A 15,202-nucleotide genomic window follows, 5' to 3' on the forward strand; every position below is an offset into this window, starting at 1 on the left:
ATTGTCCACAGTGAATTTAGGGAAACACATTCAGACCTTACCACAGTCATGTGCAAAATGTCCCCTGGACAGTAGGGGAAAGTCCAGGAAGAGGAAAGAAGGTGGCCCAGTGTCACTTGTGGGTAATTAGTAGAATGAGGCTTGTAGTCAGCTCAGGTTGAGGTCTTTTCAGAATGACATTTGTGTATTCGCTTGGCCTGGCCTCCCTTGGAAAAGTCATAAGTAGAATGAAATAATTAGGTTAATACAGTGGGCATTCATTTAGTTTCACATCATACTATTTCAATATGAGCTCTTTATCCACAGATGTTAAACACAGAAGAATAAATAATTTTGATTACTTATTAATTGAAGAACATGATAGAATTGAGCAATAGTTTTCTTCCGATATTTTTAACTTGAGATTAGAAGTATGAGAATCCTAACAATTCTGCTCAAATCAGTACAGTAGTTGATAAACAAAAATAATAGTAACAAGTTTGTCTTCTCCAAAATTACCAAAATTCAATGCTGTCTTAAGGTCAGGAGGTTTCCTAAAGTCAGGAGTGAAGGACTTCCCACGGTATACCAGATTCCCAAGAAAAATAGAAATATCCCACTTTGGTACTATATGAAGGAATGACAAATCAGGCTGTACATAAAGCAAACCACACTGGGTAAAGATGCTTGTTCTGTCTTTAGTATTGGAGAAGGTTTGCACAGTGGTGGAGAAAGACAAGAGAGGGCTTCCAGGAGGGCTCCCTGCTGTTTTCAAAAGCTACTTCTTAGGTAGCCCATGGGCCCACTTCCTAGAATCTTGAGTCAAATATTCACCATAACAGGGTAGAGGAAAGGCACACATACCAGTTTTTCCTCTGGTAAATATCCAAAATATTAATTTTACCAACAGCATCAACTATTGAACTTGTCAAGAATAGCTGGCAAATAAGAAATTACCTTATTTAGGTTTCTTCTTTTTCTAGTTCTTTCTTATCAAAGTGAAAATATTAACAAGCTAACTGCAGGAGATAGGAAGGAAAATGAAGGCAATGGCCCTGATTAATAATCTCCTAATTTAAAAATTAGTGTTTAAATACCTGCTTCACATTGGAATAGAAAAACAGTCCATTAAGAGCCAGGAGACCTAGAGTCTAATTGGATTCTTTCTACTCAATAACAATATTCAAAATCGCAATAAATCCGAACAATTTTGTTTTTATTATGTGCCAGGCTCTTTACTATGCACCTTACATGAAGTAGCATTTCATTTAATCCACAGCACTCACATAAGGTCAATGTTTTTATACCCATTGAACACATGAGGAAGTGAGGCTTAGACTTGCTTAAAGTTCTGCAGAAAAAAATCTTCACCTCAGTTTTCTTGGCTCAAAAGAAGGGAATATGCATAAATACATTCACTCAAAAACATGCATACTTAGCAATGGCTTGTGCCAGGTGCTCTGACCAAAGCAGTCGCCCTGGCACCATCCACAGCGCACCCCCTCATGGGCTGGGGCATCTCTGAGGACCTCCCAGCTGTCCTCTGTGCCCCTGCTCCTGCTTTCTCTCTCCGTGGTTGAGTTGAATGTATGCGTTATTTGGTGACCTCTCACTCCCCCTTTTCTGTCTGCAGGTGGTGGGCAGGGGAATGGGAAGCGTGCTCGGCCACATGTGGGCCGCATGGAGAGAAGAAGCGACCCGTGCTCTGCATCCAGACGGTGGGCTCGGATGAGCAGGCCCTCCCGCCTGCCCACTGCCAGCACCTGCTGAAGCCCAAGAACCTCGTTTCCTGTAACAGAGACATCCTGTGTCCTTCAGACTGGACGGTGGGCAACTGGAGTGAGGTAAGCACAGGGTTAGTGGAGAACCTGACATTATTCATACTTCCTGCTACCCACCTGCCCTGCACCCATTCCTCCTCATCCAATCCACAGTGACGCTACTCTGGTGCAATTGCAAAATGGCGCATCCATCCCCCTGGCCTGTTTCCTGCATTCTCCACACCCAATGCTTGTTTCCCATTCATGTACGATCTTTCTCTCACTTGTCCAGTGGTCAGGTAACAATGTGACATGGATCAGATAGGCCTCACTAGTATAAGCTCACAACTAACTGGTAAATCATTGGAGTTCTTAAACCATTGGTGTCAAATCTGGACTCTGTCCTAAAAGTGGTTTGTTAAACACTGACCAGCTCATCACTGACATTCACTGAAACCAAAGGAGTATCCCTCTAATGGTAGAATGATGGTAGAATATTTGGCACTCAGAGTATCCCCCAAATTGACCATCTACGCAGCATGTATCAAAGCCAGTCCCACCCAAAGACATCTACTATTATTAGCTACTTAAGTTCAAATAAATGTTGCATTTTCCCAAAAATCATTACATCTATTTCATTGACTATAAATATAAATCAGTAAGCTAGAAGGTTATAAAAAACTGCTGGGCTTTAATTTTCTTTGGGTCACTCTGGAACCTGGTTCCATCAGGTTCTGTTGTGTTCCTTGCGTGATTACGGGAAGTGATTACAGGAAGGAAAGCCCTTCCTTCCCCAAGAGGCGGGGAGTGTTCCCGGACCTCAGCTCTGCTTCCCTACACCTGTTTCAATCAATGGCCCAAGGAATAACTTGAAATTAATTTTTTTAAAAACCAACTGGTCATGCCAGGCCCAGTGGCTCATGCCTATGATCCTAGTACTTTGGGAGGCTGACTAGGGAGGATCGTTGAGATCAAGAGTTTACGACCAGCCTGAACAAGAGCAAGATCATGTCTTCACCAAAAATAGAAAAAATAGTGTGTGCCTATAGTCTCAGCTACTTGGGAGGCTGAGGCAGCAGCATCACTTGAGGGCAGGAGTTTGAGGTTACAGTGAGCAATGGTGACAACACTATACTGTAGCATGGGTGATAGAGCAAGGCTCTGTCTTCTGTCTCAGAAAAAAAAAATTAACAGGCCAAAATTAGAGATGAATGTTCACTTAATCTTATAAGCTTCTTTGAAAAGACACACATTTTCCATCATAATATTACCATTGACCAAAATATTTTAGGAACTTCTCTGATGACTCACCTTCAGAGACAATGGAAAATATTTTATTCAATGGAATTTCATTACTTAGAAGTAAGTCTGATGCTCGGTGCCCGTAGCACAGTGGTTATGGCACCAGCCACATACACCGATGGTGGCAGGTTCAAACCCAGCCTGGGCCAGCTAACCAACAATGACAACTGCAACAAAAAATAGCTGGGCATTGTGGCGGGCACCTGTAGTCCCAGCTATTTGGGAGGCTGAGGCGAGAGAATCACTTGAGCCCAAGAGTTTGAGGTTGCTGTGAGCTATAACACCACAGAACTCTACCGAGGGCAACATAGTGAGACTCTGTCTCAAAAAAAAAAAAAAAAAGAAAAAAGAAAGAAGTAAGTCTGATGGATAAATAAGTAATGTGATCAAAACCTTTGTATTTAAAAAGTAATATTTAATGGCCAGGCACAGTGGCACATGCCTGTAATCCTAGCACTCTGGGAGGCTAAGGCAGGAGGATCATTTGAGCTTAGCAGTTCAAGACCAGCTTGATCAAGAGTGAGACCCCCATCTCTAAAAAATAGAAAAAATTAGCCAGGCATTGTGACAGGCACCTATAGTCCCAACTACTTGGGCAGCTGAGGCAGGAGAGTCACTTGAACCCAAGAGTTTGAGATTGCTGGGAGCTAGGCTGATGCCACAGCACTGAAGCCTGGGCAATAGAGTGAGACTGTCTCTCAAGAAAAAAAAAACTACCCAAAGAGAGAGAGAATATTTCTTTTCATATATTACTTACAAAGGTGTTCTGTCTGTACTGTCTAAAGAACAGTTCTAAAGCATGTATAAGCAAAGGTATCATCTCTGAAGATACCCATTCGAAAGCGGAATATTCATTTGCATACAGCAGCTTTGATAACTTTATTTCTAAGACTCCATTTCATTAGCTCATAGCATAGTTTAGATCTATTTAGCTTCTAATTCTGTATAGGATGTCCTCTTTGGTCATCTAGCTAAAAACAAAAAAGAAATGGAAAGTATTGTCCGTAGATTGTAAGAACTTTCTATCAAATGGGAGAGGGGGGACCCGAAAAAGGAAAGGAAAGGAAAGACAAAAGTATGCAAGCAAAGAAAGTATACCTACAAACTACTGCAGTGGATGGCTGATCCATGCACTGACCCTTGTGCACACATCAGTGACAAGCTGAACTTTATCTGTGCTGTCCCTGGGGTGGGTGGAATCATAGCATGTGCCTGGCCTGGCCTATTAATCCATTAAACCAAGGTTTCTGTAAATTATAGTGTTGTCAACATAAAGAAGATTGGGTTGTTGTGACTTGTCTGTTAAATCTATTCACCAAAAACTGTGTTGGCTGCATCCAAAACCATCAATAACTTTTGTTATGTGGAATTTACTAATTATCAGAATCTTCATACCATTTCAGAGGACTTCAGTTACAGATTTGGCTGAATTCTTCTTACTCTGTTCATGTTTATGGGGAGCATAATAACCTGGCTTCCCTGGGGAACGAGGAACCAAAAAGCTGGCACAATATGACAAGTACCTGTGTGTGTGGTTCCACATAAAGGTGTCTCAGAGATGATTTATTGACAGCACCCATAGAATCCAGTTTGTAGCTTCTACTTGACAGAGTGAGCAGAAAGGCTGAACCTTCATTCAGGGGGTAGCATGTTTAGTTAAATCAGCATCAAAATATTCATCACACAGGTCCTCCTTCTTTTCCTCTGATATCTTACCAATAATCTTCTACTGAGCTGTTAGAATATGATGAAATGTCGTTGACATTCTAACTATGCCCAGATACATTTTCAAGAATGATGATGCAGTGATTCTTGGTCCCCAGTACTTGTCATCTGGATTTTATCCTGAGACAACCATTATTTGAAGTAGAATGTTGCTCCAGCAATCATTTGGTCTGAGCTGAGTAGTCTGGGTCTCTCCAGGTGAGTCTGAAGCCTGGTTGTCTTCAACCAGGCCAAATACCCAAGAACTGAGGAGCTTTCCAGACTCTCATAAAATGGTTCTTCCTGGGTTGGCCAAAGCAGGAAGAAAGAGCAAAGGGACAAGGTAAATTCACATGTTTCTCTTCCCTATCAAAGCACTTCCATCAAACCGAGCAGGGAAGCAAGGGTGGGCTCAGCTGTGCCAGGGATAGTGAAGCAGAGAGGTCTCCCCTGCTGCCTCCTGGGAGGACTTTCCTGCCCTCTGTGGCCAGGCCCTTTCCCCTAAAGGTTCACACTATAGATACCTGACTCCCATCCCCAATCTCCAGTTTCACCAAGATTTTTATCCTGATTTTGTCCAACCTATTTTCTGGGCTAAGAACGTAAAGAAGGGGACTCTGTTTGTTGTAAATAAAGAGTAGGCATTAAATTTTCTGTGGCTCCCATGCTTCCTAGGTACACCACTTCCTGGCATGCCTTGGGAGAGGCAGCCAGTCAGGTACTGCAGGGCACAGGCCCAGAGCATGGTCCTCTGGCTTCAAGTGTTCATGTGTGGCAAACATGAGACCTCCAGAAGCCAGGAGGCGTGTGTTTGTTTATACACAGTTTCTCCTTCCAAAGCCATTTCAGGCTGTTTACAGTAACAGGGCTCTAGATGTTGAAGTGGTGAAAAGGGAGTCATGGCTATGACTGGGAGCAGAGAGAGACATGCTGAACATGATGATGAGAAGGACACTGTGATGAAACCTCCAGTCTAACATTGCGCTTCCAGGCAACAGGGCAGCACAGTGGGTTCCATAACTCTTCCCATCTTAGAGAAGGAAGAATAATCAAAGCTTTGCAAATGAATGTTCTGCTTTCAAATACATATCTTCGGAGATGGTACCTTTTAGAATTTTGCTTTAGATAGTACATGCAGAGTGACTTCTAAACTTTTTCAGGACACACCCCTAGTGTAATAAATTGCCGAAGTTCTGTGAGGTTTCTAATAATGGCTCCAAGGATATAATCATAGAATGGTTCAGTCACATGCTTTGTAGAGAGCCATGCCATCTTTTTCCTTGAATGGATAGATGGATGGATGGATGGATGGATGGATGGATGGATGGATGGATGGATGGATGGATAGATACCACTGAAAGCACCATGTAGTTAACAAACATGTGGTTCTGTGCATCCTGAGCAGAAAAGGAAGTGAGAAGAGTCCTGGCTGAGATCCCAGGTTCTAATCTTATATTACATAAACTCACTATACAATCTTAGGAAAATAATTTCACCTTATAGAGCCTCAGTTTCTTTGATAATAAACCAACATGTTATTTCTCCTGGTAATTAAACTAGTAGACTTAGTGGGCTTGTAATTTTTCTGTTTTCCAGTCCTGGAAATCTCTAATTGCATGGCCATGAGTTAGTGTTAATTCCCTCTTAGCCTTTTGTCATCAAGATAGAGTTATTGTAAGAATTAAATAAGATAATTCTTGTAAGCACTCAGCACAGTGACTTGCTAATAGTTTAAGTCACTAAATGGTGACTTTATTATCAGGCAAGAAGATAAGGGCTTACTCTGATTCTTACAAACCTTGCCCAATAAATGACACCCAAATGTGCTGAAGGAATCAATTTGTGGCCCCCTGAATTTCCATGTGTACTCTCTGAACTCAGAACCATTTTATGCACAGAACTGTAAGCATAGTGCTTAGGGCCTGTAAGATTTTTCAGAGCCTGCAAAATGGTTTGAGACCTGAAACAAACAAACAAAAAAAAGTAAAACTTGTATATTGCTTTCATAAAAACAAAAGTACACTGCAAAATCAGAAATCAATATCTAATTACATATTAATAGCAATTGTTTACTGGGCATTTAGTATGTATTGTTTAGTATATATTATGTATGTATCTAGTAAATACCTTTATAGATAGGAATGCATTTAATCCTCACAACAGCCTTATTAGCCCCCTTTTACATATGAAGAAACTGAGGCAGAAAGACATTTAGAAACTTGTTCAGGGGCTCAGCACCTATAGCTCAGCAGGTAGGGCACCAGCCACATACACTGGGGCTGGTGGGTTCGAAATCAGCCTGGGCCTGCCAAACAACAATGGCAACTACAACAACAACAACAACAACAAAAAAAAGCCAGTCATTGTGGTGAACACCTGTAGTCTCAGCTACTTAGGAGGCTGAAGGAAGAGAATCTTTTTTTTTTTCTTTGCCATAAGAGAAAATGAATTTCTTTATTAATTAAAGTAGAAAAATCATGGGTAGAACATAGAATTTTTCTGGGGTAGAAATAGTTTTATTATGAACACGAGATATCTTTTTATAAGCCCAAGAGTTTGAGGTTGCTGCGAGCTGTGATGCCACAGCACTCTACTGAGGGTGACATAGACTCTGTCTCAAAAAAAAAAAAAAAAAAAGAGAAAAGAAACTTGTTCAGGGTCATCCAGCCACCAAGCCAGGGAGCCAGGATTTAAATGCAGACAGCAGAGCTTCCACTCTGAAAACTGCATCTCAGATGTCTACAAAGTGGAGCAATATGACAGGTCTTAGTAGTCCTAGGAAATGTGTTATGTTTGGAAATAATTTGCAGATGGGTTTTTCTCCCTTTGCTAGAATTCTAAGACATCAGAGCCTCTTAAAAATTAAATGAGTTGCCCTCACCAAATGATTTCAAAAGCAAATGCCAAAAAATAAGCCTTTCAAATAATTTTTATAGCAAAATATTATATTTCACTGGGATATATTTGGTGGAGTATGGAGTGGAGCCTCCAAAGACAGACAGACCCAGAGCTTAGGAAGATCTCTTATCTGCCCTTCCTTCCCTCACCTCACATACACACAAGCAAAGTGATCAATTAACTGAGAATCTATGAAGTGCAGAGCCGTCCCCAAGGGTGTTGGAATGCACGGTGAGCTCACAGATGAAATCCTAATCGTCACAAACGTGCAGGGAGGGCCCTTCAGATAACATCAAGGCAGCAAGTAGGAATAGCGTATCTGTTGCTGAACGAGAAGCAAAGCCAGGCTCGTGTGAAGTCCCACGACTTTGAGAAGTTCCCTTGAGGAACAGGAAGCACAGAGGGGTAGGAGACTATTTGAGAGTCAGTGACCTCTCGGGTCCCCTAGTTTCGGTTAAGGGCCCAGGCACCCCATGTGGCTGGCCACCTGATGTCCTGGCCAACTGTGGGCCCCCCACCCCTGCAGTGCACTCCAGGTGGGTGGAGTTGACAGATTTGGCAACAAACCTCTTTCTCAGCACCCTTCCTCCCCACCCAGAGGCCTACATCTAGGTGATGGTGGCACATGAGGGTAAAATGACTCCCAAGAGGACACCGATAGGTTGACAAGCTGCTTGCCTGGCCCAGGGTTCAAAATCACAAGGTAGAGGCTTATGATAATCGTAGCAAAATTGTTTTTGAGAATTCTGAAACTACCAATTGAGATGGGTTTTAAGTGTGTTGTGTAGCGCATTTATTTCATCTAAAGGGCTTGATAGCTCCTAAGGAGATAAACGCAGGCAGGAGATGTGCTGGAGGAAACGTGGGACTGAATCCAAAGCAGCGCTGCTTGTTCCGGCGTGACTGCACAGAGGGTAACTTAGCTTTGAGGCCCAGCGCACTTGGTGGACAGTTAACACTGTCCTGCTGGGCACAAAATGCCCCATTGCTAAGGAATGGCCCCTGTGGGTTATTGGGAAGCTTCCGTATCCATTGGCTGAGGAGAGAGTACATGTGGATGGCAGGAAGGTGCACTGGGGAACATACACTCTCCTCCCAGCCCCCAGGCCTCCTTGAAATGAGGAAGCAAGTTGTTGTTTGGAAATTCGCCCAATAGAGGCAGATCATCTGCTCTTGCAAGAGAAGCTAAAACTCTGGAACTTCATTTATATAAAGCTGCTAATTTTTAAAATGTTGGCCGCTAACTTGGCTTTTGTATTTTGTTTGTTTGTTCCCTTGTTTTAAGATTGAATGGGCCAAAGAATCCATGTCTATAAGCCAAACTGAGCCCTTGGGCTGCCAACTTGGAACTCCTGCTTGAGAACTACCTTCTGTTTTAAAATATCAAAATCTAATGTCTTTTAACTAAACCGCCAGCTAGATAGCCATTATTTACTCCTCCTGCCTTACTCTTTTACATTGAGCAAGTTTACACACTTAATAAAATTATTTAGTACTTGTTATTTGTACATTTAAAACTATACATCTGTCTATTAGCACTCTAGGAAATGTGAATTTGAAAAAAATCCAGCAATAGACCAGTGGGGGTATATGAGGTTTAACAATTAAGTTCTCTAACTCATCCTAGAAAAAGTGATATTCGGCACTTTTAAAGTACTCCATTTGGCCATCTGGTGACTATAATGATATTTACCAATGAGATATGTAGCACTTTTTCTAGGATGATTTTGCGAACTTAATTGTCCAGCCTCATACAGGTCTTTTCTAGACACATGCCTTCACCTACTTTACCCAGACAACTGCTCACCTCGCAACTCCCGGATAAGATAGTTCTGTGTGCCACCACCAAGGCCATTAGAAATAGAAGACGTCTAAGCCCCTCTGTTATTATCACTACTATTATTCTCAGCGTCATTAATGTAATAGTGTTAATAATAGCTTTTAATTATGAATTGTCTTCTATATGTCAAGCCGCTCTATTAAGAACATTGTCTCATATTATTCTCACAGTAGCCTTGAAAATTACATGCTTATTTCTTTCAATTTCCAGATGAGGAAACTGAGGCTAAGTCATTATCATGCAGAGAATTAACCATGACAGCCTGGGGAATTTAAACTATTTCGCGCAGTTTTATCACTGTTTGACTAGTTCAATGTGAGGGTGGAGGACATACTCTCCTATACTTCTGTGTTTTAAAAAATGTTTGTACATAAAGGTGTGTGAACAAAGGCTAACTTCCCTAGGGATAGTAGAAACATTTTAAGTCAAAATAAACAAACAAAAAAAAGCGGGGTGTGGGGTGGGGGGGAGAAAAGAAAACTTAAAGAGTTTCCTGTTATGTTAGTATCTGCTCTAATACATGTTGGAAAGAAAACCAAAAAGGAGGGCCACCTTCTGCCTGAGAACAGTTGGCACTAGCTGGGGCCTGTTTGTGAACCAGCTCTCAACACTGAGCTTGCCTGAGGCAGCCACTGTGGAAATGTCTTCAGACATATAACAGAGATTATTTGGTTGGCCTGATACATTTTTGTGAAGCAGAGATTTGAAAATCCAAGGAGTTCAGATTAGAATGTCATGAGTGGAGAGGGACTTGGGATGACTAAGAGAGAACATAAAGTATCTTCATACACAAAAATGGAAGAAATATCATGGCAGAACAATAAATCCCTCCAGTCTGCCTTTCCCAGGCTACAGTGAGAGGTGAGTCACGGCAGATGGCCAAAGAGACATTTTCTCCCTGGTGGGCTCTGATACTGCTGGTTGGTAGCCTCCACTTTGGTGGGAAATGAGTGTGCCTTAAGCACAGTTTCCACCAAATATGATGGTTATTGTTGAAACAAACCTTACCAGTTCCAACCTTAGAGCAGGATGTTTGAGTATTTTATTAACATCTTAAATCCATAGCTTTACTAATGGAGCCTAAATCCGCAGCTGGACACTGCCTCAGTTGTATATTCTCCTGTGTCCAAAGTGTCTCCTGCTTTTCAAAAGAGCTGATTTCACAGAGCTATTATACCTCAGTGAGCCATTGGGCTTCAATGAAATAAAATAAAGGGCCAGTTTCCTATGCCAATATTATTTTCTTACATAGAGAAAATTTTAAATGGGTCTAGAGACGATAAGGAACTTAAGCTAAAAAAAGTGGAAGAATTTTCCCATACCTGATTTTCTTTTTCCAGGTAAAATAGCCACTTAATAAATATGTACCAAGTGTTCACTGTGTCCTAAGAACTATCCCAGAATTCAATTATGAGTAAGAAATTGTTTCTGCCTTTGGATAACTTTTCAGAAATCAAGAGTTGGGTCAAGTCAGTAAATGAACTCCATAGACTGCGACTCGCACAATGTGTTGCACTGGGTTTGGGGGTGAGAGGTGAAGTAAATCTAATTCTTATTCTGTCCGTGACTTGTGGAACAACTTGCTTCTAAGTAATCCCCCAAACTTCAGGTTTCTCTCTTGTGGAAGGCAGAACAACAATTCCTGCCTCGCAAATCTCAGGGATGTTGTGGAGATCACACAGAATAATGTCTGTGACGCTGCCAAGAAATATACAGTGTCCATCCTTGAGAAACATGCTTGCTTGCTTTCTTTTTCTTTTCTTTTTTTTTTTGCTGCTATAATTCCTTTTGCTGCTTAGTTTTAAGTCTTTCTCTATTTAAATAAATTATGAGTATTTTTTTTAAAAAAGGAAACATGCTTTCAGATCAGGACAGATCTGACAGAAAGATGTAAAATGGCCAGCAGAGACCTCTGGGTGGTCCATGTTCAAGTGCAAACTGCTTGGTGCTTGACTTTAAATGTCATTGGAAAGGAAGATGAAAAATGGAATGGTTTGGTGTGGATTTTTTAGTATTCAGAAATGTAGTGTTTTATAGCAACTACACTTTATTCACAGCTGCTGAAACTGATAAAGTGAACATTCTTTAATATGACTCCAGAGCAAGGACCATCCCACTGGGATTCCCTCAAAGGCAGTCCAGCTGCCTGTGCTTTGCCTTGCTCTACAGAATGTGGAAGGTGTCTCGGATCTATGCTTGTGTGTGAGTGTAGTGACTGTCTAGCTTTCAACCTGAACCCACCTGTCACAGGGCAGCGCACTTGGAACTTAAAGCACATGGGAGAAGCTATATGAGTTATAACAGTTGTTCTCTAAATATAAAGGGAAGGTTCATTATAACCAACTTAATAGATTCCAGGGAATGTGTAAACATTTCACGTTAATTTAATAGCATCGCAACCCCAGGAAAGAGGTAATGAATGACTTGTCTTAAGCCTTGCATTCTTTGTGGATCCCACTATCCACGGTTCCAAACCAAAAGAGGTTTGTATTTGCAGTTTGTAAAGAGCAAATGGTTGGTCTTGAGCCCCCGGCTGGTCTCTGGGAGAAACAGATTTCCAGGAAAACCTAAAAGAGCACGGAAACCAACTGTAAAGGTAGAAGATGACAGTTTTAACTGCACAGTTCAGTAAACTTTTATAAACCTGACCGTGAGAACAAAAGCATCTTTCCTCACTAAACTAATAGTTGTCTCTCTTTTCTAGTGTTCTGTTTCCTGTGGTGGTGGAGTGAGGATTCGCAGTGTCACGTGTGCCAAGAACCACGATGAACCTTGTGACGTGACAAGGAAGCCCAACAGCAGAGCACTCTGTGGCCTCCAACAGTGCCCATCTAGCCATAGAATTCTGAAACCCAGCAAAGGCACAACTTCCAATGGGAAAAATCTGCCAGCATCTGAGAAAGACCCCATAAAGCCTATCCCTCCGCCAACATCTGGGCCCAGAGTGCTGACCACAACCACAGTGCCTGAATCCGAGAGCACAAGTACCCTGGCAATCAGCAGCCCTAGTCCCACCACAGCCTCCGAAGGAGGAGGCCTGGGTGAGAAACAGTGGCGAAATCTTTCAGCCCAACCTGAACTGGACTCTGATGATCTCATTTCCACTGGAAGCACCTCCCAACCCATCCTCACTTTCCCATCTTTGAGCATCCAGCCAAATAATAAAAATGCGTCTAATGCAGATACTGGTCCTACCTCAGAGGGAGACCTTCTAGCTACAACAAGAAGTGGTTCTGATCTGTCATCTTCCAGCAACCCTGTGACTTGGCAGGTGACTCCCTTTTACAATACCTTGACCAAAGATCCAGACATGGAGATTCATAGTGGCTCAGGGGAAGGCAGCGAGGAGCCTGAGAACAAAGATGAAAACAACTCTAAAGTATGGACCATGATCAGTATACCTGGAAATGATGCTCCAGTGGACAGAAGTACGGAAATGCCTCTTGAACCTCCACCAACACCCTATCTTGGTGGGGAGTCCTGGCGGCCACCCTTGAGCACAGTGATGGAAGGACTGCTTACCAGCCAAAGGCCCAGCACCCCCCAAAATGGGACCCACATCACTGAAGGAGTGGATTCTGAGAAGCCAGCTAGCCCCCCACTCCCTCAGGGAGGAAACCACCAGCCGGAACCCTCAGAAAAGCCAATAAACCACAGCCATGTAGAACTTTCAGACAACATGAATCTAACCCAAAGTTCTGGACCAGTCCTGACTGAGGAGGATGCAACCAATCTGATTGCTGAGGGCTTTCTGCTGAACACCTCTGATTATAAACAGCTCACAAAGGGCCACAGCCCTGCATACTGGGTTGTTGGAAACTGGAGCGAGGTAAGAGGTCTTATTTACTACCCAGGTCTCGCTTTACATGCAAAATAGCAGGGAGCGTCACATGTATGTACACACTTCAAAATGAACTTGCATTAAATATAGTCTAATGTGGAAAAAAGGAAGCAATCAGAGCCATGCCCTCATCTTCTTCCTACAACCTAACACCTCAAATGGAAAATATATTACAAACATCATATATACATGTGTGTGATATATATACATCATGAGAAAGAGAACAAAATAAAGGGATATAGTGAGAAGAACCCTGAACTAAGTCAGGGAGTGTGAGTCAGTCAGCTGTGTGGTCATGTAGAATTCAGTCCATCTTTCTGAATGACAGGCCTAGGATAGATCATGTCTACTGTCCCTTCCAGCTATAAACTGCGATGATCCTATGATGAAGGATGACTGAAAGAGCCTGTTTTTGAAAACTAATGTTGAGGTGTGTTTTAGACCTTTGAAGTAGTCACAATTGGCATGGAAATGTAAAACAAAACTCAGTAAAATAATTCTATAGCTTAATTTATCCGTGCTTTTGTTTTTTTTCTTTTTGATCTGTTTGAGTATTTGCACTAAAAAAAATTCATTTTGGCTCATTAATGGTATTAAAATATAGAGGAAGAAGAAAAGAAGCATGGTGACAAAATGTTGGCTCCTATTTTCACCCTTCAAAAATTTGGCTAGATATTTGTTTTTCCATTTCTAAAACTAATTGCATCCTCTGAAGCATCAAAATCATTTCTCACCTATTTGAATTTTGAATATATGGTATACGAACCTGTCAAAATAATATGACAACTCAAAAGAGGACTTTGTGGCAAAGTAATCACATGTTCAAATTATTCAGCATTAGCTAGAGAGTAGGGAAATATTAGCAGCTAATACAAACATAACAATGCAATTATAACAATTTATAAAGCATTTTAATTTTTAAACCGCTTTCACAGATAGTCTGTTATATTTTCTTTTTGATGTTTTCAGGGGTGAGGGGCTCATTTATACCAATTTACAAATAGAAAAACTAGGATTTTTGTCAGTTAAGTGATTTGTCTAAGGATATACTTTTTAGTTGAATGATAAACCTTCTAACTCTTTCCAGCCAAATTTGCTGCCTCTCTAATGAATTTCAGCACCAATTGACAACTTATTTGTATAAATTGATCAGCACCATTGATCATGGAATAACTATAGAGCAATAAGTAGGAAAACTTGTTAACTTATGAAATTACAGAATTATAAATTTGGAAAAGAGAGCTTTATTTCTTATAAGGGGTTGCAGCCTGAAAGGTGGCCATTCTGACAGGCTGGGAAGTGTAGCCTCCAGCAAAAACCAGAAACAGGCACGTGGAGGGAAGGAGACAGGGTGGGAGGGTAAGGGAGAAATTCAAGTTGAATAGGTTGGCAATACACACACACATATTAATATTTAACAAGTTATAGGAGGAGCTATAAATATTCCTGATGGTCCTGATGCATGCATATTGAACAAACATGCATGTTACATATGACCAAGGTTCAATTTGGGGTGGAGTCTTATCATTTCAATATATTACAGTTAGGCTTCATACTTCAAAAAGTCTTTTTAGGACACAAAACAACTTTTGTGCACAGCCTTTGTAAACTGGCCAGTCCAGTCTATTGTTGGTGGTCTTCTTAGCAGAAGAGAATTACTGAAATCAGTCTCTTGCCCAATAAAGGGGCTTATGGCTTGTTGTCTGATCTCTCTCCCCTTTGTGGCCAGGCACTCAATTTTTAAGGGTTTTGGGGGGTACCTTGGCCTACAGGAGAGTCTGTTCAGTGGTTGGGGGGTCTTAGAATTTTATTTTGCCTTTTAGCTCACAATTGAAAGCTCCAAAATTTTTTGCACCAAATGCTATAATTGTTTGCATT

At 41.5% G+C, this 15,202-nt stretch overlaps 1 protein-coding gene across 1 annotated transcript in view; it reads left to right on the top strand.

Moving 5' to 3' along the window:
- Positions 1-15,202, top strand: part of ADAMTS12 (ADAM metallopeptidase with thrombospondin type 1 motif 12) — a 321,601-nt gene that overhangs the window by 275,997 nt on the left and 30,402 nt on the right. The window contains exons 18-19 of the mRNA XM_053592503.1: positions 1,613-1,823; positions 12,188-13,312. Of these exons, the coding sequence (XP_053448478.1) occupies positions 1,613-1,823; positions 12,188-13,312 (1,336 nt within the window). The remainder of the gene's footprint in view (positions 1-1,612; positions 1,824-12,187; positions 13,313-15,202) is intronic.

The sequence above is a fragment of the Nycticebus coucang genome, chromosome 1 (assembly GCF_027406575.1).
Source record: "Nycticebus coucang isolate mNycCou1 chromosome 1, mNycCou1.pri, whole genome shotgun sequence".
Taxonomy (NCBI): domain Eukaryota; kingdom Metazoa; phylum Chordata; class Mammalia; order Primates; family Lorisidae; genus Nycticebus; species Nycticebus coucang.